This window comes from Toxotes jaculatrix, chromosome 2, assembly GCF_017976425.1.
Source record: "Toxotes jaculatrix isolate fToxJac2 chromosome 2, fToxJac2.pri, whole genome shotgun sequence".
Taxonomy (NCBI): domain Eukaryota; kingdom Metazoa; phylum Chordata; class Actinopteri; family Toxotidae; genus Toxotes; species Toxotes jaculatrix.
This window is the reverse complement of record NC_054395.1, coordinates 14,054,447-14,080,956: the sequence shown is the minus strand read 5'-3', so window position 1 is coordinate 14,080,956 and position 26,510 is coordinate 14,054,447. Positions and strand designations below refer to the sequence as shown.

Below are 26,510 nucleotides of genomic sequence, written 5' to 3'. Positions count from 1 at the left end.
AGGAACCCACAGAGTACACAGTATAGTTTCATAATTCATATATATTGATACAATACAGCAATTCTACTTCTCCACACTCCCAAAGCCACATTGGTGTAAATGCAATTCACCTAACACATCAGAATAGAGTTGTCTCTGCACATACTCATTGCATTTATATTATGCTCTTTCCTCTATAAGGTGTCAGAGCATTTGATATTATGAGGCTGGGCTCATACAAATAAACAGGCATCTCCAAAGCCTCACTGAGGCTTTTCCTCCTCATATTCCCAGTCTTTGTTTTTTTTTCCCTCCCCTGTGTCTGCGCAGCACAGCTCTCAGGCCAGAGAGAAGGAGTATTCAGACATTATTTATCTAGGTTAGTATTCTCCTCAACCAAGCTGAGGATGAATGAAAGCAATCCTTCTGTCTTTGATCCACGGTCTGAGAATGTGTTGTTGTTTAGTTTGTGGCGATGAGGGCCGTGAAAAGCATTTCCCTTTTCTTCTTCTTCTCTTCTCTTTTTTTTTTCTCTAGAAGCAGTGCTGGGGCTGGAATGTTTCTGTGTGAAGTCACACCACCTTGTGGTTGATGGCTGAACTTAGAATGAGACAAATTTCACTTCTTTTTAATGTGAATCAATTCACCTGTTTCAGATCATTTAACATTGTTATGCTGCTCAGTATCATATTCTCACACAGGTATTCATTTTAGTGCAGAAACAATCAGTAAATAAATATAAAATCATCAGCATGTTATTAATTGATGGAATATTTAAGTCATTATGTGGTTCCAGTTCCTCAACCAGTTCATTTTTTTTACATAATTGGAACAAACTAACAGACAGTTGTAATGGGCCTGGGCCTGGGTCAAACCAAATCAATTACAAATCACTATAATTTTAAAGATATCAAAGAAATGGAACCAGATCTCTGCCATCTACACCTTTTAAGCCCCGCTGACATACATTTATATCATTTATATGAAGCAGTGCCTGTCACTAAAATCATCCACTCTTATATACATGGAGCTGTTTTATTATATACAATTAAATGAAGTAATATTTTGTGTTGGTGTACAGTTACACGTGTACAGCCTTCTGTTCCTGTTCTGGGGGAAAATTTGTTCAGCTGAAACAATTATTTGATGCCACTGGACAAACAATTTCAGTGTGTGTGTGCATATGTGTGTGTGTGTGCTGTCTCCCAGGCATTTCATCAGACTGGTACCCCAACCTGGACTGGCTGAAGGAGAGCTGCCGCATTGCTACCAGCTACAACTGGGCTGACGTAGACCTCTCCCCATTTCAAGGTAACACCCTGGTGCCATCAGTGTGAACAGCATCTTGAAAGAACACTGATAAAGTTGTCTACAGCAGCCTGTTTTAACACAGTGAGAGCTGATCAAATGCTTATGATGCCGATCAGCTGTTTTGATGAAACCATTATGATTCCTCTCTACACTTTCATATAAACTCGCCCTTGAGGCACAATATTATAATATCCAGTGTTGTAATAGTACTGGCCTAATAAAAGTCATTATCCTGCATCGGAGGGGTTGCCACACTCTGTTTTTCTCTCTCTCTCTCTCTCTCTCACACACACACACACACATACACATACACAGCCTCCCTCCCAATTGTATGATGTGAATAATCCAATTAGGCCCCGGCTCAGTAACAGCCTCTTATCGCGGTCAGCGCACAAAGCCGCCAACATCCACACACGATGGATGATGACGGCTGGTCTTATAACACACAGGCTGCCCCTGCCTCTCTCGTTCTCTCTCTCGTTCTCTCTCTCGTTCTCTCTCTCTCTCTCTCTCTCTCTCTCTCTCTCTCTCTCTCTCTCTCTCTCTCTGTCTCTCCTCCTGCAGCGCTTGACCTCCCTCGCACTGCCGTAATCCCATCCTCCGCCGTCTCTGGCTCGCCTCCAAAGAGCAGGAACCGAACCTCTCGTGTCTGTCGCTGCCAAACACAAGCCATATGAATTTGATTTTGAGAAATATCAGCGGACAGTCTGTTGAATAGAGGCTTGGGTGTGTCTTTGTTGGAAGAGGCAAATAAGAACATAATTATAAGAACCTTATAGGTTCAAGCTCTCGTTCTATGGTGTGTGAGATGTGAACAGGTATGTTGCCAGGACACCAATGTTCTGTGGCTTGTAATTAAGGTGGAACAGTACTGATAGCAAAACCACAATGGGAGTGTTATGCTGGATGTGATGTTACAATAATATATGAGAAATATAATTTATTTTTCATTTATTGGATATTAATGCTTATGTTTGAGTGTGTTCACCACAAGCTGAGCATCTGCTAAATAAACAGTCGTGTAGTAACAATAGTGTTCATTCTCTTCTGCTAACAACAGTGATTATATTAGCTGGGAATTTAATTTTCTTGTTATCCGCACACGTCTTTAATCCCCCTTTAACTTTTTAAAACCTGGAAAGCACTGTTCATACTCACAGGATATTATTTTACATTATAGTTATGATCCTAGGATGACAGATGTGTCTTGCAGATAAAACTATACAGGATATATCTACAGTTTTATATTTGGTGCAGTTGTGCAGCCATAGAAAATGGCAGCCTGGATTTTACTGTAATGTTTTACTCAATATGAGTCTGATGTAGCTTCAGAGGTGAAACTGTGAAACAATAATTAAAAAATGAAATTTGAAAGAGAAATATATATATTTTTTTATCTTACTTTGGGAAGGAGAAATGATGTGACATATTGAGAACATTTGGTTCAAGCAGTTAACTCAAACTGATAAAAGCACTACAGCCAGTGACTGTCGCCTCCTCTGTCTGTCCGAGTCAGGTCTAAAGGAAAGCATGCGCCAGGCTGAGCTCAACAACTGGTCGCTGGACGCTGCCCAGATGGCCGACCTGTGCTCCTCCATTAACCAGTTCTTCACAGCCACAGGGGTCATCCCCCCACAGGGAGCCACCCACCCACAACCTCAGGTCCAACACCCGACACCACCAGGGGCAGCGCAGCACCCGGCTCAGCCACACGGGGCCATGCACCCAAAGGCCAGCCAGCACAATCAGCACGGGCAACACAGCCAACATAACCAACACATCAGCACGGGTCAGTATACACACACACAAAACCATGTACAGCACTCACTAGCCTGGAAGGCAGCAACAGAAGTAAAGTAGCAAACCTCATTGTAGAAGATTTATCTCTGAAATTAAGTGGAGGAAAGATAAAAAGTCACCCATGATACTTCCAGTGCCAGTACCAGTATATTAATATTGTACATATATATATATATATATAATAACCCTTAGTTAGAGGAGGCACTCAGAGACTTGCTCTGTGTGTGTTTTTTTTTTTGTTTCTTTTTTTCTTTTTTGCATTTCCTCGCTGTCACAGGAACTGGAACTTCAGGCCATCATACTGAATTACAGTCTCTCCAAACTGTGCCATTGTCTCCACACTATGTATGTACAAGGGAATTTTGGATCTTGTCAGCTTCATGGCAGCTGGAGTAAAGACACGAAGGCGAGGGGATATTTCACCATTGGGAAATCCACCGAGTGACTGAGTTCTCTAGCTTAGCATAAGATGCCAGTAAATCTGCGTGTGCACGCGTGTGATGCACATGAGCTTGTGTTCTGCAAAGACACATACGCATGTGAGAAAGTCGGGATACTAATCTGACAGTTAGTCATTGCCCTTTTGTCTGTTCTCCCACAGGAAACATGTACATGGACTCAAGACAGAACATTTCCTCTCTGATGGGCCCACCAGGATACCCCCACATGCCTCCTATGAGCAACACGGCTCCCTCCATGACAGGTGACTCCTCCATCACTCTCTTAACATGAAGGGTATATATACAAAATGTGTGCAGGTTTAAGTTCAGGCACATGTGTGTTTGACAGTGTCAGAATTGTGGCGGTGCCTGTGCTGATATTAATATTTAATAGTAATGTGATAGTGTTTCAAAAAGATGAAAAACAATGCAATATCCCACAGACAACTTTAGCAAAAAATATAAGGACTTTCACAGGCTGAGTGGTACTAACCATGACTAGCTAACTTGTTTTCATGTGTAAAATTGGTGGAGCACCCCTTTAACATAAATTGTTTGGTTTAAAAAATAAATAAATGACATGTATTATTTAAATGACAAGGTCTGACATCTTTTGTTTGCTGCTGGAAGAAGCCACTGTTCTCACATATTTAAGAAATTTATCCGCAGTAAGTCTCACTCCCATCTTCTTCCATGTCCAGGTCATCACAGCCAGCTGAGCCAGCAACAGCACACTCTGCCTCCGGGACACTTCCAGGTGAGACGCATGCTTGCTGCAGATGACATCCAGGACGACTTTGATTGGGACTCCATTGTCTAAATGGAGCGGTTGGTTGAACAGAGAGATGAAGACAGAGACTGGAAATGCGAGGGAGAGAGAGAGACACAGGAGACGTCACGTGATGACAGGTGAGGTATGGAAACTGGCCAACCTGCTCCTTTCACCTGTGTGAACAAACAGAAGACAATCCAACAGAAAACAAATGGAAAGTAATTTTTTTCTGGTTTTGCTGGCCTTTTTTTTCTGGCACAAGTGGTTGATGACTCATAAGACAATCATTTAAAAAAAGAAAAGAGACTTAAATGGGATTGGACTAAGCCAAGATGTAAACACACATCGTCCAAAGCAAAAGAACGTCTGAAGCTCTCTGAATTGTTTCGTGTTGTGTCCCCCCCTCCCAGCCAGCGCCAACAGGGTTACAAGTGTCGTCCAGTCGTCTGTGAATTATTTACCTTTCCTTTTCTTAAATCGTTTGCGTTTCCTGCTGCAGCTTGTGTCCCGTGTCTGCAAAATTCCAGCAACTGTGGCTGAAAATGAAAGCAAACCTTGTCTTCTTCAAAGCTCCCTGCAGAAAATAATTTAACCCGTCACACACATTAAACAGGTCTAAGTACTACAAGTATTACATCCTTTTTGAAGAAGGTAATGATGATGTAACTGTTCAGCTTGAGTGGACCACTACCTGCTGATTAAAACAGGCACCATTTTGATTCCTCCGACTAAAAAAAAAAAAAAATTCTATGCACCACAATCATTTTTTTTCTTTGTTCTCCCACAGTGGACACCAAATCTAAACTTATTTTTCCACTTTATTTTATCATTTTAAATGTTGATGATGTTTTCGTATGTGTGGAACAGTCCATGGTGCCATGTTCTCAGGGTGTTACATTCACAAATATCTTCACATCCCTACCATTTCCATCTCTACACGTGAGGTTAACTGTGTCTTGTACGGTGCTGTCAGTGTTCATTTCCTGTTGGCAAACGGCGAGCTTCCCGGTGAAGAGTTTCAAATTTGTCAGCTTATAAGCTAAGTCATGTGAAATACCATGGAGTACGTTTTTCAGTAGTTCAAAAAACAGCCACTAATTAAAATTAAAGTGAGACACTGGCCAGACTTGGACTTTGTCAACAATAACACATTGTTTTCTGAGATATAATTCAGTTTTTACTTTTATTTACGAGCAGACAGAGAAGGCTGGCTCCTAAAAGATGCCTCGTTTAGAAGAAGATGAGCAGTTTTTTGCACAACATTGAAGCTTGATAGCATCTAGTGAATGAGAAAAATAAAAGAAAATGGTGAACATTTTATTTCTTTGTTTCAAAAGGCATTAAAAAAAATAATAGAGCAGCTGCAAAAGAGCAAAGACTAAGCAAAAGTTTCAAATATACAACTTTTTTTTTTTTTTTTTACTGTGATGTTTAATTTTGTCTGTGTGTACAAGTGTGTATAGTCCTCTCTGATTTCCTTTAGCATACAGCTCCGTACGGCTCAAAAAATACACGTAAGAAACAAATACTTTGTTTATATTAAGTGGGTACACAGTGAAATATGGGACCTTAAAGTGCTCTTTGGTTTGGAAGATCTCAGTGATTTTTCGGATGGTCAAAACAAGGTCTCACTGTAGAAAAAAAAAAAAATAGAAAAAGAAAAATACTCTTTATTATTGCCATTAAATGCTGTATTACAGTGACCAGCATATATATCTTGTATGTTTATGTGTTGTTGTCCTTGTAAATAACAGTATGTTACTCCTCTGTTTGCCCTTGAAAAACACAGACTGATGAAAAGAAAGCAGCAAATGGAGACAGAGTATTTTGTTATCTGTCCTTCAGGAGACACAGTATGTACATACTTTCAGTATATTGTAAATAAGTGGTTAAAAAAAAAAAAACTTTGGCGTTGGCGTTTTGTGTGTCATAAATAATCTGTGTATGGCAGTTCAACAGTTAAAATCTGTTTCAGTGTTTATTAAAATGTCATTGACCATTTTTACTGCGCTAACCCTGCATCTGCTGTCGTTATTTCATCAGCTGTTGCCATGTTTCTAATGATGCCGGACATGTTGCTGTGGCTGATCATCGTCTCTAAATCTAACTTCCTGCTTCAGACTTTTGTATACTGAATTTTCAGGTAAAACAAAAGTAAAAGAACTGAGAAAGAATTAACTTGTGGTTGTTAAGGTAACTGTTTCTTTGTGGGCTTTGTGGTGTTTTGACCCCTGTAGCTTGTTGTCCAACAGGTGTCAGCCTAGGTCCAAGCATCCAAGCAACAGTTTGTTTGCCCGCCATCGCATGTAAACTCAGCAGACCACCCATGCTTGTCTGTGTGAAAGTTACACAATGTTCTGAGTGTATTTTACGGCTCTTTTTCATTGGGAAAAGCTGTTTAAAAAAGCAGCTCTCTCTTGTTACGGTCTGTCAGCTGCAGATGTATAAGACTGATGGTTTAAAAGATCAATACAGATGCATTATGGATGCTTGTTTGCTTTTATTAAGCGTTAAGTACTGTTAAAGAATGTGTTGATGTTAAACAGATGTTTCTTCTAGTGAAACTCTGTTCTATTGGAGACAATTTCTTGGCTCTTAGCTCTGTGATTAAGGATTATTTGAGACAGCTCAAAGCTCTGTGTACGTCTCTCTCCATTCATTCATTCACCGCTGTCTAATTTCATAAGCTGGCCAGTTATAGTTTGAAGTGCCTCTCTCTTCTTGATAAACCCGTTAACGTCTGTTTATCTGTCTTTCCAAGTGTGTGTTTGCGTGTGTGAGTGCCGCTGATACTGCAAGGTTTGCAAACAGAAGGGCTGGCTGTGTACCAAGAGTAGAGCGCGGACTGGACCACGAGGGCTGAAACCACCTTACTGCCCCAATACAGACAACCCCCTCCCAACCCAACCTGCCCCCTTGCTCCTCAACCCGCCCAGCCCACCACCAGTACCAGCACCCCTCCTCCATTCTCGGCTCCGTCACTCACACACTCTTTTTTCTCTCCTGCTGTGTGCCAGTCCCTCTCTCCCTCTCTCTCTCTCTCTCTCTCCCCACTTCCTCAAAGTAGCCAGAGCTCCTCTCTTTTCTCTTATCCTCTCTACATCCTTCCACCACTCCTCGTCTTCCTCCTCCAGCTGTGAGAGCGACCAGCACCAGCTCAGCCCATTCGTCTTCACCTCCACAGGTTAAAAAGGATCTCAGGCCGTCACTTTCCCAAACTTCCCCGCGAAGACTTTATTTTCATTCTTGACCTTTTTTGGTCCTTCACCCTTCCCCTCTGGAGAGGCCGGTTGGTGTGTGTGTCTGGCGTGTGTGCGGCAGCGTGTACGAGAGCTCCGGTGTCGTGCTCTTTGCCCTGAGGGAGTCCCTAAAGGTTGTGGCTGGAGAAGAAAAGTTTTCATCACAATGAATGTTCAGCTGCTGCTCCTGTTGGCCCTGGTTGGCCCTTTCTGTGCCTTCACGCATGCAAGTAAGTGAACTCTCTCCTATCACCGTCCTGCTGTTAGCACACTGTGTCCCCTGTCTCCCTCTGCGTCCATGTGCCCAAAACCACACCACCCTTTGTCTGCTTTAATCCCTGTCTGTTGAACACTAACAGGAGGCTGGAGGCTGATTTCAGAGTGAAAAATAAACTCAATTTAATTTTTTAAAAAATCCATTGTCTAATTAATATGGTTTATTAAGTTCAAATTATTTTAAACACTTTTAATATTTTTAATGTTTTTACTGTCAAATCATGACTGAAAACTACTTCTGGCAACAACTGGTTTTAAAATTTGACCTGTATGTTACACCTTAGCTGAGAACCGCAGATGAAAAAGCAAAACTTTGGGCGAAGGTGATAATTTAACAAAGAGGGAATGACTCAAATGGATAGTCTGTGTTGATTTTAACAGATACCCTCCCGCCTCCCTCCCTGTCCTTCTCTCTCATTTTCACATTACTCTCTGAGCTGCGGATAAGAGGAAAAGTTTGATTTGCAGGCACAAGGGAGTAATGTGATACAATAGCAGGAGCTCCACTGCCTCATGTCTGTACATTCTTGGCACAGGCTAAGAGAAGAAAGGAATATCCTTTGGAAGCTTCCCAAAAGAGTACCCATACACAAGGAGGGAGGGCTGGGGTGGGCTGTAAACTGTAACACACACCGTGCACATTTATGTGAAAGCTTATCCACCGGCTCCTCTCACTTTACTCCACACTGATTTCTCTTTCGCTGCAACTTCTTTCTTCCTTGTGATTATTTTTTTCTTTGCATCTCTGCTTTCTCCGGCCTCTCTCTCTCCATGTATGTATGTTTTTCCTTTCATTCTTTCTTTCGCTCTTTCTGCTTCCTCCCTTCGCCATTGACCAGCACTGTTTGCCCAGGCGGAAGCAGCAGGCACAGGGAGGTGGAGGGGTGTGTGGCTGAGGTCTGAGGGAACTATAGGGCAGGGCAGGGCTGGTTTGCGTGTGTGTGTATTAATAGAGAAAGGCTCTATATTTAAGAGGGTCATATGGATGAGAGAGGAGCAAGAGACAGGGAGAGGGAGAGAGAGAGAGAGCACCCGGTATGTGATGAGCCTAAAGACGTGCCCCACCCTCTTTTACCCATATGTTATTTAACCGTGTGGCATGCCCCCCCCCCCCTTGGCATTTACCCATCTTTGGTGGGGTATCAAGATCTACCACTTAAACCCCCCCTTCCTACTACTCCCCCGGTCTCTTAACACTCCTCCGCCTTACTCCGACTCTCTGCCCCCTTCCCCTGTTCCAGCTTGATGAGCCTGGACCCCGGGGGACTGAGTTGGTGCAGAGACAGGGGGAGCAGAGAGGGGCTGGCTCTATTTTTAAACAACAACCTTTACCGGTCGGAGACGGCGTGCCTGCCCCATTTCCATGGAGGTTTAGTCTGAAAATTAGTCCTTAAACTTTCAGAATGATTCTTAACTCAACTTTCTCACTTTTCTAAAGAACAGCACAAAGGAAATAGCTCGCTTCACATTTATGCTCTTCAAATGAGGTCTGCTCACTTAACTAGCAAACCCCACGTATCCTGTAAAACACGTCACCTCCCTCACAATGCTGCCCCCCCCTCCCACTCCCTTCCAGGCTCCTTCTTAATGAGTTTTGTCTGCGTCTCTGGGCCTATAACATCCCTGTCACATCTGGCTGCTGAAGGGAGAGGTCAATGCCCTTTGTCCGTGCCCATTTCTACAAATGACTCAAATGTTGCGCTCATACTCCAAATATGAGACACATGCTTGGGAAGGAGGGACCACGGCGAACGAGCACTTCTCACGTCAACTGAGTCTCATTTTGAGAAAGAAAATGCTCAGTCATGCTTCCAAAAATTTCCACACGGAGAAAGAAACATCTGTTTATGGAAAGCAGACACAGCACGGACCGAGCCCAAACTCTGACGACTCGAGACAGTAGCAGGGCTTCAGCTTCTGTCAGATGAGTGGCACTCCAAAAACATGACTAAAAGAGAAGCAGAATATGGCCCAAACACTCCCTGTGGAGTTTTTTTTCCCTCTGTGAGTACATTTCTCTAGCACCTACGTGTGTTGCAGTGGCAGGGTGAGACATGGTACAAGGCAAAGGAAGAGAGAAAAAAATGGAGGCACTGACTAAGGAACATTTACGCAACTGGGAGGGTGTTTTATGAGGTACGAGTTGGATATGAAGGTTAGCAAGGTTAGAAATACATTAAGAGGCTCACTTGATAAAATTGTAGAGGTCTGGGGTTTTGCTTGTATCTGTGTCTTTTTCAAATTTAGTTTGAAAGAGAAGGAGAGAGTAGGAAGGTTTAGACTGATGCCACAACATGATCTGTTTTTTTTTTTGTCATTTCTGCATTGTTTGCATTTCAGGAGTCATTACGTTTAAGGAATTTAATCAGACTTGATAGGCCTAAGATTAAAGGTCCTCTCTGTAGGCCTGGTACCAGTTTCTTCCCCTGGTGATAGAGTCCAGATGGGATGGGCTGCATGTCCTCCAATCTAAGTCAGAGCAGGGGGGGGAAACAATCAGTTCCTGTACCAGTGTGGATGCTCATTGTGTTGCGTATGCGATAAGACTAGCTGGGAATATTCCACTTCGGCCTGTCTCCTGCTTAAACTCCCCAGTGTGTAGTGAATGGCACGCCCCAGTATCTCCACAGCCGATTCCTACGGGTTTAGTGGGGGAGGTTACACCGGGCAGCATCTCATCATAGTACAGTGAGATGGGTGGGGCGCCTATCTCTCTCACATTTCCCTCCTCCAGAGCCGCAAAAACATTCCTGGGCTCTGAAGGTGTATATGCTCATACTCCCTCACACTGTCTGCACGGACCCTTTCCCTCCCACACAGGACTGTGAATAAGTAGCTCACTTACACACACACACACACACACACATTAATGGGGGGCCTCAGTGACAGCTGATTGTGATCGTAATGGATGGAAGCTGCTACTCCCTCCTTTCCTGTCTCACACTGTGTATCGCTGTGTCCCTCCCTCACTCTTTCACTCTCTCTCTCTCTGGAGGTTTTATTTATGCCAGACAGAAGAGAAGCCCCACATGGGTGCCTCACCTTCTTTCTCCCAGCTTTTTGCCGTATTCCTTTACCACTTATCTCGCTTTTTACCCTTTTGGCCCGCCTGCCTTTCACACTCCACCTCTCTGTCTCTCTGCCCCTGTACATCTACATTCAATCACTAAACCTTTTAAAACCTGTGTCATCCACAGTCAAAATGATTATGATCCATTTTTATTTGATTACTTTCTTTTATTCTTCTTTACTTTCGATGCCATAATCACTTCTTATTTTCTACTTGTATTCAATTGCCTGTTTATTCATAAACTTTTGTCCATGTGTTAATAATGTTTAGACAGTGAGACATTTTCTTATTTTGATGAATCAGCCTTTTAATGCCCAGTCACAAAGTCAGTGGCACTTGCTAACGTTTGTCAAGTGGCAGGATGATTTCAGGCCGTTTCATGCTTCTCATGGAAATGGCTGCGAGAGAGCATGTGTGGTCAGAGTGATGTAATCGTGGGTAAAATGACCTGGGCGCACCACAGAAAAATTTGGAATAATAAGAACAACACCACAGTTACGTAATCTCAGTCTAGGATTGAAAGAATGAAAGAAAAAAACTGGAACCGCTTCCAACTTTGTGGTGGTGTAGTTTTATGTGTGTGTGTGTGTGTGTGTGGAGTTTTTACACACTACTCCTAAACGTCTGGTGTCGGGTCATCAATAGACGCATGAGAAGTGTTAATGTACACAAAGGCATTTCTTCATTTATGAAGCTCACTTATCTAGACAGACTGTTCTTTAACTGTATGACCCAGACTCAAACTCCCCTGTTGGTAGAAATACTTTGCCAGCTGCAGGGGTTCTGTCCTGGATCTGACCCTGTGCTCTAACCCCCCTGAGGATTATCACAGGGTCACTTACATACATACTAACCACTATACACAGACACACATCTTGCTGTGAGTAAAGACAGCAAACCAGAGACAGACACAGTGAAATCAAGCAGCAGAAGGTTCACAGGGTTGCTCCCCAGCTTCTCGGTTTAGAAACATACTGTTCCCTTAGAGCCCCACATCCCCCCACCCCTTTTTGCTTTTCCTCCCTCTCTGTCTCTCCCTTTCTCCCCAGGGATTCAGCCTTCTCAGAGGTATCAGCAGCAACAAACCTATCCTTAGGGAGTGGCAGGGTCACGGAGAGGAAGACGAGCGAGAAGTAGATTAGAAGGAAACGAGAGGAAGAGGGGATGCAGACTGCAACAGTTTTACTGTGTTACTCACTAATGTGGCTGTATTAACACAGGATAGTCATCACAGTGGGGAGGAAATACAACTCAGAGCTAATTGTGGGAACTCTACACATAATGAAACAATTGTTAGTGGAGTTTGAGGGGGCGATTACACATAGCGTACGGCCATACTCTGTGAAGCACAGACCATTTTATCATCGCTTACAGACGTTCCAAACAAACAGTCCAAGACGCTGTTTGAAAACCCCTTCAGTACTCCACCACAGTGGGAACAAATGTTTTATGTTATATTTACCCCGCCTGTTGCTAATGAACACACTAGCCAGCACAAGACTAGGAATAACTGCACCAGTTGTGAGACAAGTCCAGCCATTCAAAGTTATTTTTACCCTAGTAAAGTATTCTCTATTATTTCAAGCATTTAGAACAATTGGAGAAAACTGAGATGGAGGGAGCATGATGTCAGATGCTAAATTTAAAAGACTTACACAGATCCTCCTTTCTGCTCTCTACAGTAAGAACGTTTTCAGGAAGAAGCAGATTTCAAGTTTTTTTTTTCTTTTTTTCCAAGGAAAAGAAGCGATTTCAGGCCAACATCTTGTCAGTGGAAAGTTAACTGTAGACCGTAATTTCGGTGCCACGCTGAAATCTACCTCCTTAATTTTGAAGCAGTGCTGTCCAGGCTAAGCTTTCAGTTGTGGCTGGGAGGATGTTGAACGTGGGGAGATGGAGCTAGGGTTATTGGAGGGAAATGATTAGGTTCAATCCAGGCCACTTCACAGTCCAGGCCGTGATGAAAGACAGAAGGATAAATACACGTCTTTATACAGTTCCTACATACAAAATGGTAGGCTGCGTTTCACTGCAAGCACAGACTGAGGCTGAGCTCTGACAAAGCCCATCTTTAAATGTTAAATATCATTCACAAGTTCCAAACTACTCCAGATTGATATTTTACATTAATTATGCACATCTCTGATATTTAAAAAAAAAACAGAAGTTAGATCCTTTCATAATATATGACTGACATTTCCTCAAGGTGTTCAGGCCACCATTTCATCAAGCCTTCCTGTGTAGAGTTAGTCTTCCTGAAATTGTCAGCCAGTTATGGTGTTTCTCACACAATCAGGCGTCGTCCCTGCAACCCCACCCTCCAATGACTGCACATGTGAAGCAGCTGAGGGTTAACGAGCCTTCCTGCGAGCCTCTCCTTACACATCGTCTGCCGCACAGTGTTGTGCCATTCACGTCGTTCAAAAGAACAAATCTTTTGGGCGAATGATCTGAACTAAATCCCCTCATGAAACCATCCGTTCATTTCTCAGTTCAGTTGAACTCTCAGTCAGTTGCGAGCAGGACATGCAGGAATACAGTTACTCACTGAGAAAGTGATTCAAGTCAGTGATTCACTAGCAGGGAGTTCGTGTGAATTCTCAGGGATACGCTCACTCATTCGTTCTCAGGTAATGCCGAACTGTAGATCAGTTACAAAGACTTAAAAGTCATCAAAGCCACTGTTCAACATGAGACATTCAGAGAGAAAACTTTTAAAATATTGAGATTTCTAAACAGAATTTGGCATGTGTCAAAGCAAAAGAATTTCCAGTTCTGTAAACTGGGAATCATTAGTTCAGCCATGTGACAGATCAGTGTGAAGTTAGAGCTCCAGTGAAGCACTGAACAAGTCAGTGATGAACGAAACTTTTGAACAAATCTTTTTAATGAACCGATTCTATGGATTTGGGCCACTGAAAAGAACTGCTTCGAACATCGCTACTTCTGCAGCAGTGGCTCCCTGTACAGGAAATGAGGCAGAGGATGTGGCACGTCAATATGCAAACACAGAGCCCTAAAGACAGGATGGAGGGGTGGAGGCAGGATGTATGAAGTCACGGTGTGCGGTGGTCAGGCTGTCACGGTAGCCATGTGCTCATGATCGGAGAATCATGACAAGAGAATGTGAGAAAAGGGTCATGTCATGGCATAAAGATTTTTAAAAACATATATACCAAGATACTAATAAATGTGGTGATATGTTTTCAGTACTGAAATGTTACACAAATTACATTTGAATTTTACCACAGCAAAAAGATTGCATTCATGTATTTATACCTGCATGTCAACCCATCTGTGAACTTTCTACTGATTCCTCTCCCCAGTCCCCACAACCATCCCAACACAGGCTTATTATGAGACCACTGAGCGTGAAGCAGATGTCACCTCAGGAGTTACTGAGGCTTCAAAACAAAACACTGCTGTTTTCACCGGTCCTCCTGCAACCGAACCAGCGGCAGCCCCTGCAGAAGTCACAACAGAAGCTGTCACTGAGGCACCACCTTCTTCTGTTATGGAAAATACTGAAGAGCCGACCACCCCTCCTTCTACTGTTGAAGCATCAGAATCCCGTATCACTGACCCTCCTCCTGTGGAGACTGCAGCCCCCACTGAGCCGGCAGAGGCTGTGGTCCAATCCGAGGCGACGGCAGCCGCCAAGGAAGAGGCGGGTGAAGATGTAGTCATTGAAGGTAAGAGGCTGGGGAATGTGTGGGAGGGAGGTTGGGGTAGTGCAAAGCTTTTATGTTTGAGGCCAGGTGTTGATTTTGACAGATACGATGTGATAGATGTGATTGGTAAACACACCTCTACAGCACTGATGTTAGTTGGTGTTGAGGTTAATCAGTGTCTGCCTGCTATAACAGAAAACACTGACATCCTCTCTCTTGATGGGGGCCTATAGTGGGCAATGAAAGTTGCAAAATGTGGGAAAAATATCTGTTCCTCAGTACAAAAAGGTCTGTGTGAAATGGAGAGGCATCAAAGACACAGATGAACGGTAACCTGATAATGTTAGAGTCATAAAAAGATTTGAATAATCAGTACACGTGCATGTGCACGTCCAGATATGTAAGTCTAAAAAATTCTTGTCTTTCTGTCTCCCAGATAAACTGAGTTCCGGCCAGATTATCGGCATCGTGATTGGCGCTCTGTTGGCAGTGGTCATCGTCATCGCTGTGGTCATCGCTGTGGTGAGGAGGATGGGAAAATACTCGTAAGTACCTCACCTCTCTCACACACACACACGCAGAGAATGAATCCATGTGAATGCAGACAGTTACATTAATGTTGTGCTCTGAGTCATCACTTCTGTCTTCCTCTAAATATGGAGTGAAACTGCCTGAGCTTTTAGTCATCACTGTTACATCCCATGATGAAATAACACGAGCAGTGATGTAATGTGTCTTGGAGACAGAAATGAACTGTGTGATAAGATGACCCAGCGTGCCCAACACAGTCTGCGTAGCATTCTACCCATAATTGGTCTCTGGCTCTGAACATACTTAAACGTCAAGTTTCCCCTCATGAGAGTAATGGAGGGCTGATTCCAGTAACAGTATTCCCATGGATCACACCCTCCCCACTGAGAATACAGTTGTGAACTGCTTGTCTCACTAATGATGAATGCTTCCTCTGTCACAGGTCGGCCAAGAACAAAAAACCTGCAAAAAAAGACAGCGTTGTGGTTTCTGTAAATTTCTCAGTTTGATTCTTTCAGCTAATCATTTTAACCGTTTGGCCATCATTGTCTCGATACACAGATGTGTAACACATGTGTTTCCCCCCCAAAAAAACACTACTGACAAAACTTGATGGTTGCTGTTCCTTTTGCTGACACACAGTCCCATGGCCTAAGGAGGAAAATTGGGCATTCATGGTGACAAGTGTCTCTATTTGGCCTTAAAAAGAGCTTGTTTATTGACTCAGTGTCTGTCTGCATGGCCCGTGGTCATTAAACAGACGGGTTTTATATCAACAGCTTGATTTGATCCCTAGAAACAGAGGGCTTGTGTTTGTCGGAGGCGGGGCAGCAACACAAAGTCGTCAGCTTCTGTTTGAGTTTTTATTTCAGGAACTAATTATCAGCCTTTCTGCGACTGTTGGTCTATTTAAAAATGTTTATTTCACAGTATATCATCTTGAAATCTTGCTGACTTAAGCTACACACCTAAAAGGGCAAAATTTTAGTCCAAAAACTAATCTTGTCAACACCTAAACAACCTGGCTTTAAAACAAAATGCCTCCCTTTTAAAGTTTTTGATGAACATACCTCTTATGTAAACCCTGTTATTTCCTTTTTGTATATTGACCTACATCTTTAATCTTTTAATCTAATCTACAAAACAACTTTTCTCACCACTCATTTTGCTGTCAATGTCCATGTGTCCTCATAATGGATAAATGAATTGCACATTATGTAACTGATTATAATTTTCACCAAACAAACATACTCTAACTGTGGTAGATAGGATAAACTTTCCCTTAATCCTCCCTTTTCAACCAGTGACTGACAGTCTGTGATTATCTACGCAAACACTGATTTTCTCTCCTCTCTTTTTATTTACTCCACAGCCCTTGAGGAAGAAGCCTGCCAAGCAGCAGCAGCGCCCAAAGTTCTGGAAATTCTGAACTACTGAACTGTGACGTCATTTCCGAATCTTTAAAAGCCGATCATGATACCAGAACTAAACCCATCTAACCAGCACACGGAGAAGGGAGGCTTGTGTGTGTGTTAATGTATGTATTGTATGTGTGTGTGACAAGAGGGGTACATGAGCAAACATCCTCACCTCCCCCGCTACCTCCCTGACCCCCTGAAGCCGCTGATATAAAAGGCTCCATCTTCCCCTACTCCCTCTGTGAGAACAAAACAAGGTGACAGCAGGATGTCACAAAGAATTTCAGGGCTTTTCAAATGCATTTTGTTAAGAAAAGAAAGAGAAATAGGGGATTATCTGACATGGAGGGGGGGCCTCACTCCTTTAAAGTGATATGCTTCAAGTGAGTGACCTAGATTTGCATCGAAGTTCATGAAAAGGACATAAAAAATGGAAAATACTGACAAAACAAAAGGAAATTAAACACACACGAAAGGTGGCAAGAGGAAAAATACATGTATATACAATGCAAGGGGGACTACGTAGAATACAGCTAATAACTTTCTCATATGTTGCAGTTGCCTAGGCTAGCATTTGATATTATGGAATACCATTCCAGAATTGCGGGTATATTTCAAGTGTAGACAGAAAACAAAAAACAGGAATGATTTTTTTTTCTTTTTTCCATTAACGTTTTTCATTCTCATAGAACACACTTTCACATTTTCAGTATTTCCTGGTCTTAAAGCTGCAAGATGTAAAATATTTTATTCATAAAAACAGTCTACTAACAGGAAAATCAGTCAACTCCACAAATTAATTTTTGCTTCTACACCCATTAATTCAACTTTAAGTCTAATAAGATACAGACTTTTTGCTTTGTAAAAATATCAGTACATTAAACTGAAAAGTTTCCAAGATGGTGGATGTTTTCTCTTAATAATAGCTTTAAAAATTAATGAAATGCTTTTAAATTTCATGTAGGAAGAATGTTAATAGTAACACAGCTTCTGATCAGTTTGTTAACAATAAAAACATATCTAATCACAGTTTTTAAAGCAAAACCTTAAATGATGGTAATAAATTCAGGGGCAGCTATAACCCGAACACAGCTTTTCCCAGACAACAGGCAAGGACCCTAGAGAGCCTAAACATGCACTGTCATTGTGCAGCCCCCTCAGGAAGCATGCCCCCATGCCTCACCGTACCAGCTCTCTCATGCTCTGGGCAAGCAAATCAATCAATTTGTGTATGATGCGCTGTCAGCTTCAGTTTCCTTAACCTGGAGTGGTACACTACAAATGTACCCTTTACATTAAAATGACCCACAATCCCTAGATAAGAGTAATTTAACATTTGACTTGGCTACTCATCGCCAACTCTGTAATTGTTAAATTGTTTAAACAACAGAGTTGATATTTTCCACCATTTTGTGCCTTATGTCCATATACTAACTTCAAACCTTCCCACCAGAGGAAGTGACATCACTGGTGCAAGTCACATGTTTTTTTTTTTTTAATCAGAACTCTTTGCAGATTTTCATGTGCTTTTATAACAGATTTGACCATAACATTGGTCAACTTTGTGTCTAGAGTTGAACAGAACACTGGTCAACTCTAGACACAAAATTTATTTTTGTACATATTACATAAAAAATAGATATTATGTGCAGTTGATTTTATAACTGCTAATAGAGTAAGCACAAAAAAACTGAAAGTTTGACTTAAGAATTTCATGTTAATTCAAGTTGAATGTATGACTCAAGAGCCAAAGACAGTCAATAATGTGTGGGGTGGGAGTCAGTTAGTTCATATTTTACATGTAAATTGTGTCCAAAATATACATCAAGCAATATTCTTTGGAAAATTTTAATATAATTAGTATTATTATTATTCAAAACTTATTCAAAGTTTTATTAAAAGCTTTATCTGGAATATGCGAAATGTACCTGCAATTCTAGAAAGTGGCAGCCTTAGCATATATTGTTGTGGCCTTTAAAACACCCCTTAGCACCAGTTAAAACATTTTCTCATGTAACCAGAATTTCTGACATGTTGGTCAACTGTATGTAGCACCGTGTGCAGAAGTTGCTCTGACACTAACGCTCTTGAGCTCTGTTGGCCAGCATGGGGCTAACAGAAAAGAAAAGGCACCCTCGTTCGCAAGAGTAACGTGACATTCTGCCCACTTTAACACTGACATATAAAAACCTAATACATATCTGTGAAATTTAGCAGAAGGGTTTGTGCCACTGTCTCTGGTATTCTCTAGGTAGTTAAGAGGATTTTAACTTTTGAAGTGCATTATTAATGTGAATTGACTGTACTTTTTAACTGCCACCCATTCCAAAACAAACAGCTTTGTTGACTTCTGGCTTCTTGTTCCATATAAAGCCTTATACACAACCAGTGGTCCTTAGACATAGTGATAGCATTGTCTTGACAGTGTATTCATAGTACTTAGATTACCAGAACAGTCATCCAGTTTTTAAATTGTGCTAACCCCAGATTGAGTGCACAGGATATTTTATAGTTGCACTTAGTTTTAGTGCAGTGTTAGGCAGTGATGCCCTTTTTTGTTATTTTTTGCCATTGTAAGTTTGCTAAATGGGTGTACAAATAATGAAGTCTCAGCTTAGCTCCGCTTGCTTTACAAACTCGTTTAATATGTGCACTGAATGAGTGATGTAATGTTTAATGAATAGGCTTTAGACACTGCAAAAGTTTGCAACGACATGTGTTCGTGTCCTCCCTTTTGCTTTGCCACATATTATCAGTTCTAGGTCTTTAATTTGTGCCATCTGATTTGTTTGAAACTTTTATTTAATTATTTTTGTTCATACTGTTTCAATAAAAAAAAAAAAAACTGAAAACACCCCACAAAATATTTCACTAAATTGTTCACTGAAAGCTTTCTTTTGTCTTTCATTTGTGAAATATTTCTGAATAGCTTTTTCAAACATTTGTTTATTGTCCCACCCCCTCACTATCAATTAGATTACATAGTTGTCGTGGCAACGCCTAAAAGTCAACACATTCTTGAGCAGCACCCTATTCACGCTTGATCAGGCCAAAATCCTTGTGACGGTTAAAATCTCATGACACTTATTTTCTATGTCCAAGTGCAACTCATACACATCATTAACAGGCTTGCACAGGGGCAACATCATCCAGCTGCCCACTCTGATTGGCCAATCCATGTAATGGTTCAAATATTTAAAAAAAACCCCAACAGCAGGGGAGACAAACAGCGCCAAATATGGAGGACCATATGGCCTCAAACCGTTGAGGCAGTTGAGCTCTCTGACAGTTAGGTGTGTTTTTTATGTCGTGTTGTAGAGTTTTTCATATGGTGCTGTTAAGCCGAGGCAAGGCTCCAACAGTAGGCTGCGAGTTGCACAGAGATGCTCTGTGTCTGGCTCCCTCTCCTCCGTGTGGTTTTAGGCAGCGGTCCAACACCCATCACCCCAGCCTCTGCCCCACCGGCGAGCTTCATAGCTCTCTTTAGCTCTCTCACTTGCCTCAGACTGCAGGGAACAATGGAGTCTTTTGAGAGGGGCAGATGGAGAGGCAGTGGGCAGTGGCTGTGAAGCTGCTCGCCAGCAGCTCCCTCTCTCCCCTTAAGGAAAGGGGAATTCTGTACATCGCTACAGGGTGGAGTCACTTCCTGGGTGGGCCCACCAGCATCGATCATGTGCATTTACACACTCACACACTCAGAAACAACCCAAATAGAGACCGGAAGCACCAACATGAACACATGTTAGACTAATCATAACAGTCGCGCTCCAACAAAATGTCCCAAAAACACAGCTATTAAGACACACCATGAAAGTGTGTGATTCACAGAAAGAGTCTCAGTCAGATTCATGACACATAGTTACAACAGTAACACACACACATCTATGTCTCACATTTAATCATCATACTCAAACCTGCCAGATTATGTGGTGTGTAGGCATAAAAATGAGCTGAATCTGTGGATGTGTGTGTCCTACCATGAGCTGTCTAGGCTGCACGTACATTATGTATGAGTGTGTATGCATACACGTGAAATTAAACCCAGTGAGAGGGTCGCCGGAATGTAGTCCCTACACAAAGTTTCCCTCCTCCTTCCTGTGCTCTTTTAGAGGTGACTGAAAACTGCTTGAAAGGAAGGAAGAAACTGCTCAGCTCCAGCAGACAGATGGATGAGGCAATATCTTTCCCTCTAAATAAAACCAGACCGGTGTATTTTGATTTAACAGAAGAATGTGTGTTTATTTTTGTCTGTGCAGTGGCAACCAGGAGTACAAAGTTACTTCTAGCTGACTGTGAACTGCACGTTTGTGATATGCACCGATCAGCCACAACATAAAAACCTGTTGCTGGTTTTAATGTTGTGGCTGAACGGTTATACAGCACACACACACACACACACACACACACACACACACACACACACACACACACACACACACACACACACACACACACGTCAGCATCTGGCCATTTTCCACACAGAGTCTGTACTGGTGAAAAAGGGAAAACTGTTGCTGCTGATTCAGCAAATTATAATCCTAACAGTGTAAAGAAAGCACAGATTTTATAACAATAGAGGAATGAGGATTTCTAAATGCAGGGCTGAAGATAAACATTAGGCATCAGGCTAATTCTATTGGATTTGTTTTTGGCCAATTGAGGCTGTTTGTCTTACAAGACATTTTGGCTAATAGCCCCTGTGTGAGCTCATTTCTGGTGTTTTCCCCTTCCACTGTGTTTAATGTCCTCCCCTGTATGTCTTTGTCTGTGTATGTGTGTCTGTACTGCAGGTGTGGCGCATCCTCTCACTGATCAGTCTGCAAACCTACAATGCATCTACTCATCAGCCCAGAAGTATATCAACCTCTGTTTTTCATCCCCTCATCGCCACGTCATTGTTTCAGCCAGTTTTGCAGTTAATGTTCAGGGTGCTTATACTTGTGTGTTATAAGTTCTTCACTTGTGTTTTTCTCTGCACTAATTATTGTTTCCTTGTGTTCAGGACCGCTGCATGCCTGCCAGCTTGCCCACTCACCTCCCTGCCTGCCATGCTCTCAACTAACAGTTTTGCTTCACCGATCTCCAGCCTTCCTAAACCCACTGCCTCGCCTGCTTGCTTCCCAACTCATTCCCCTGCCAGCCAGACATCCAGCCCTGTTCTCCACCTCGCCTTCACTGCTCTCTCAGCTCACTCTGCCTGCCCACTCACCACCCTGCCTTCATTCCCCACTCAACCCTTCCCTGCCAACCGCCTGCTCCCCTCTGTCCACTGCATTCGATTGCCAGAACCCACATTCCCCTTAAACATTTTCTTCCAGAGATCAAGAAATATATTTTCTCTTGTTTATTTGAGCTCTGGGTCAGTGACCTGCATTTGGGTTCACCTGTTATTCGTAACACAACGTAAATAAGAAAAGAGTTACAGAAGAATGAAAAAGTTAACAGAAAAAAGTTGGTAAAATGAAAAGCTAAAATGAACTATGAAATTTTACATAACATCATGGCACATGTATTTACAGAGCTTTTAAGCAAAGTTAAACAAAGAAGAGATACAAATAAGTTCTACTGTGTAATGAACAGATAGTAAAAATACACAAAATTTTTTTTTTTTCCTTTTTCAACTACCATAAGTCTTGGTAACTTTTATACTAGACAAACACTGTGCACAATCTCCCTATCAAGGGTTCTTTCATTACAGTTGTTTGTTACTAATATTATTACACTTCTACTAAAATCTCACAATCCAATAACTAACGTGGACAAATAGCAGTCAATCAATAGCAAAACCCACTAGAGGGTGGAGGACATATTAAATAGAAAAGGATTATTTTATCATCCATTGTAGTAGGTATGTGTTCTGGGCAACTTGGGCAGACTTGCCTGAAAACATTAGGTATGCATAGCTACACTAATAAAGTTAGTGACACAGTATCTCCTTGTTTACATTTTGCTTAATTGCACAATTAAAGGACAAAACAAACCAAAACAACTGACAAGTGCATTTCTGCAAATTTGCATATTGTGTTTCTAGTGTTCATTGTGTGGTGTGGTTAATGAAAATATTAACAATGTTATGTAAGACCAGATACTGTTGTGGTAGAGTCCAGGGACACAGGGAAAGGACCCAAATGCAGTCACACTAGCAGGTAGATTCAGTGAAGATATTTTAATAACAAAAACTGACTTATAGGCTGAAGGCCGAAGAAACTAGTCCAGTCAGGTAATCCAAGAAATCACACAGCAAAATCACAGGGAAAAAAATTCAAGAACATGAACAGAAGCACAAGGAAACACAAAGGAACTAAACAGGAACTTCAACAACAGGAACACTTGTGTCAACAAGCAGTGGTTTCCTCCATGTGTGTCACTAGCTCATGTCTGTGGTTCTTCGTCTCATGGAGTTGACATGAATGCCATTCTGTGATGGTTGAAGGTCTGCACCAGTGTGTAGGTCTGCGTGCGTGCGAGGCGCACCACATGTCAGGGCTGTAGAGTGGATGGTTTGCGATGTCATGGGGAAAATGTCGGCCCATGGGCCCGTGGGTTTTGAGTGCCGCAGACAGCTGGGTCTAAGGGTAGATGGAGAGGGTGGGGTGGGGTTGGCGGGACGAGACAAGGGCCACAAAGTTGGGTGACAGACAGTGTGTTTGTGTGGTCAGATGCAGTGTGGATGATGCAGGGAATAGCTGAATTTGCTTGTGTGTGGCAGTAGAGAGGCGGAGATGGTGAAAGAGGAGAAGGATTGATGGTGTGTGTGTGGTATGTTAAGTGTGTGTACAGTATCTGTGCACATGGCGTGTTACTTTATGGGGGTCAGGGTGCATCTTTAAATGTGTGTGTGTCTGTGTGCGCAGAAGTGAGAAGGGCAGTGATTTTGGAGGGCACATGTGTGTTTATTGGGCTTTGGGGGATTATTAGCATGGGCGTGGAGTGTGTGTGTGTGCATGCACCATCAGAACATAAATATACAGTACAGTGGGCTACAGTTGTGTGCATGTATGTACAGTATCACTTACTTTTGCACTGCACAGTTTGTGTATGTGTTGTGACGTGCTCACATTTACACGTCCATCCCTGCACATCTGATGTCCCACAACATGAAGCAATAAAATTGGATTTTGCCCAGTGACATGACATGTTGTACAGTCACAGGCAAGCCTTTGTCTGTGTGGCACACAACTTCGACAAGAGACCCTTATTGTTTCATACCAAAGTCCTGCTCAGAGATACTCCTGATACACAGACATGTTGTGAACCACCTCTCGCTTTCTCCCTCTTTGTCTCTCTTGTCCTATATGTTCGTGGGGATGGTGAATGTTTCATTGTGCACACAATCATTGGCACGAACCAGCGCCCACCGCCACAGGATACGTTACCATGCATCTAATCTGGGGCACATTTTGTTTCAGCTTTCTCTGACAATCACACAGCTTCCTGTTCGGTCTGAAGTTGACTTTTAGTGGATGTCTTAAATCTAAAAGATTTTTTTTTTTTCAAAAATGCAATATTTCATTTAACACTGTGCCTTTATCTTCAGCACAGCAACAACAAAACACAGTGGCCATAAGAACATTCAACTTAGATCCAACATAGAACTATATACATACTGTACATTCAAAACTTACAGAGACTTAAAACTTACATTCAAACCTGCAGAGCTGAACGTACACATGTAAATACTAATATAAATGTGAAAATATGTTTGACGTAGGTATGTAGAAATGCTCAGTCCCATTTCATTTAATACTGGTGCAAAATTTCAAATTCTAAATTTAGAAATATTTTTTTAAAAATGGGAAAGTTCCATGTTTTTTCCCACGTCATTTGCCTTGAATCTGTTGTTGAGAACAATACCTCATCTGCCACACTGTGCATTTATACCTTTACGAATGTCCTCTGAGTGCTTTAGAATTTTGTTTCCATGATCATGTCAGCATATGGCACCAGGGATATTTATGGTTAAACCAGGTGAGGCACTGCATGTTGAGCTTAAATCTGGCAGTAAAACAAGTTGCCAAGGGCAGATGATGTTTCTCCCCTGATGACTTCTCAGAAGAGGATGTATATACCTGACATGTGGCAGCAACTTTTCACAGACGCTCAGCGTACTGATTTAACAACTTAGTGCCATAGCGCTACTGCAAAGATTTTCAACCTAGAATATGAACTTTTATATTTCTTATGATCAAAGGCATGATGCACTATAGAACAGTATGTTCTCTCATAAAGATATTTGTGTGTTGAATTGCTTTCACTGGTAGCAAAGCTCACTCCTATAACTTTGACTGCTTAGCCATGTGTGTGACAGGGTTTCCAGGCAGCCAGCACCTGCTTATGCAATGATTTGACGTATGTGTCTGACCAGCAGACCCAATTGTGAACTCCGCATCATAATACCACAGCTGCAATCACCATCAACTGTGAAAGACATTCTGGAGTCTTGTGCATGTCCGGAGTGACTCGCAATGAAGAACTATAAACAAACACGACCACAGTAAACTCGCTGCTAAATTAACTGTGTGAGAATCTGATTCTGTCTACTACAGTTTATTTCTCAAAGGTTACTGTGTGTCACAACACACTGCAACTTAACTGCAAAGTTTGGGAAGTTGAATATTAAATGTAGAGACGGAGAAAAGCTGGAATAAAGAGAGGCCTGTTGTTTAGAATCTTTCATTATGGCTTGCAGAGTTATGGTATGTTAATTGCGTTTGATAGTGAAAACACCACTCAGCCTACGTATATTATAACAAGAGACATACCATGCATGTATCATGAGAACACCAACCATGTGCGGCACGATGTCACAGATGTACAAGTGATGTCTGGTGAACTCCTACAGATTCTTTCAAAGACAGTCTTTTATGTTGGCACGATTCTGGAGGTGGAAATAATACTATGTGAAACCAGGGGGTAGCTTTCTATCAGTGTAGGTGTGAGTTTTATATGAGTTAGTGTCTTGTGGTTCAATTGACAATTGTTGGGGAAAACAGAGAACTGGTCAGGGGAGGGGAACACATACTGGGGCACGTCATAAATCTGCTATTTACCAGCTCGGTTTGGCTTCTGTTTACTCAACAGCAGCGTAACAGAAATTACAACTGTAATTACAAGACTGGGATGTGGCCTATTTATAATATCAGAATTAAAATTGCCCATTAACTAGCGTGTGTTTTCGCAACTTTAAATTAAATCAAGTAAAAAGCGCATACATATATTTAGATTAAAATAAAACAGTAATGTATCTTAAGTAACTTTTTGTGCTGACAGACTTACATTATTGGGTTCATTTTGTGGTCTGTTTAATCTTAATCTCATGCTAATACTGTTGATATAACAACTCATAAAACCACAAATATAGTAGCAGTAGTTAGAAGCACTACCCATCTTAAAATGTTCATGCCATGTAAACAACACAGAAATATATCTTCGATGTAATTTCCCAAAGTTGCAGTAAAACCTATGAGTAAACCTTAAGTGCACTGAAATTATTACCTGTACTTCTTCATATTGAGACTTTGTCATATTGTGCCATCTACAGGTCAAATTAATACACGGCAAGGAGATCAGAAAATTCATAAATAAGTATAGAAGTAAAAGAGTAATGTAGAGGATAAAGAAAATAAAAATTAAAGCATTAAAAAGTTATACGTATTTATCAAAGCACTTACTTATTTAAAAGTAATTTTTTTTCAAATGTATTTTTGACAATGTGAAGACGTTGTAGATAATTAAAATGGAAGAGTCCAAACGTAAAGTGCCAACATGTGGACTGTAGGTATAGGTTTAGTTTCAATTTAGCCTATATAGTGTTGTCTGTACAGTTTAATGACAGTTTGTACAGAGCGGCAGTGATGCGCCAGTGTTCTCGTTTTATTCTGAAAGGAACTGGCTTTTGCTATGATGTTTTTTTTTTTTTTTTTTTTACTTCCAGCGCCTTAACAAACCTGTTGCTGATTGGTCCAAATTTGACATCCACATTCTCTGACCAATGAGAACGCCA

At 41.8% G+C, this 26,510-nt stretch overlaps 2 protein-coding genes across 2 annotated transcripts in view; both read left to right on the top strand.

The window, feature by feature from the left end:
- LOC121193224 (forkhead box protein J3-like) overlaps positions 1-6,276 on the top strand; it is a 52,946-nt gene extending 46,670 nt beyond the window's left edge. Inside the window, exons 10-13 of the mRNA XM_041055441.1 lie at positions 1,189-1,290; positions 2,807-3,079; positions 3,692-3,793; positions 4,232-6,276. Coding sequence (XP_040911375.1) covers positions 1,189-1,290; positions 2,807-3,079; positions 3,692-3,793; positions 4,232-4,350 — 596 coding nt within the window. The 3' untranslated portion in view covers positions 4,351-6,276. The remainder of the gene's footprint in view (positions 1-1,188; positions 1,291-2,806; positions 3,080-3,691; positions 3,794-4,231) is intronic.
- Positions 6,277-7,330: 1,054 nt separating this feature from the next.
- On the top strand, positions 7,331-19,388 carry si:ch211-156j16.1 (uncharacterized protein LOC564557 homolog). The gene is made up of 4 exons (XM_041061025.1): positions 7,331-7,771; positions 14,214-14,579; positions 14,995-15,103; positions 16,462-19,388. Exons 1-4 carry the CDS (start codon positions 7,708-7,710, stop codon positions 16,466-16,468), a joined length of 546 nt encoding a protein of 181 aa, XP_040916959.1. The 5' UTR covers positions 7,331-7,707; the 3' UTR covers positions 16,469-19,388.
- Positions 19,389-26,510: the final 7,122 nt, after the last annotated feature.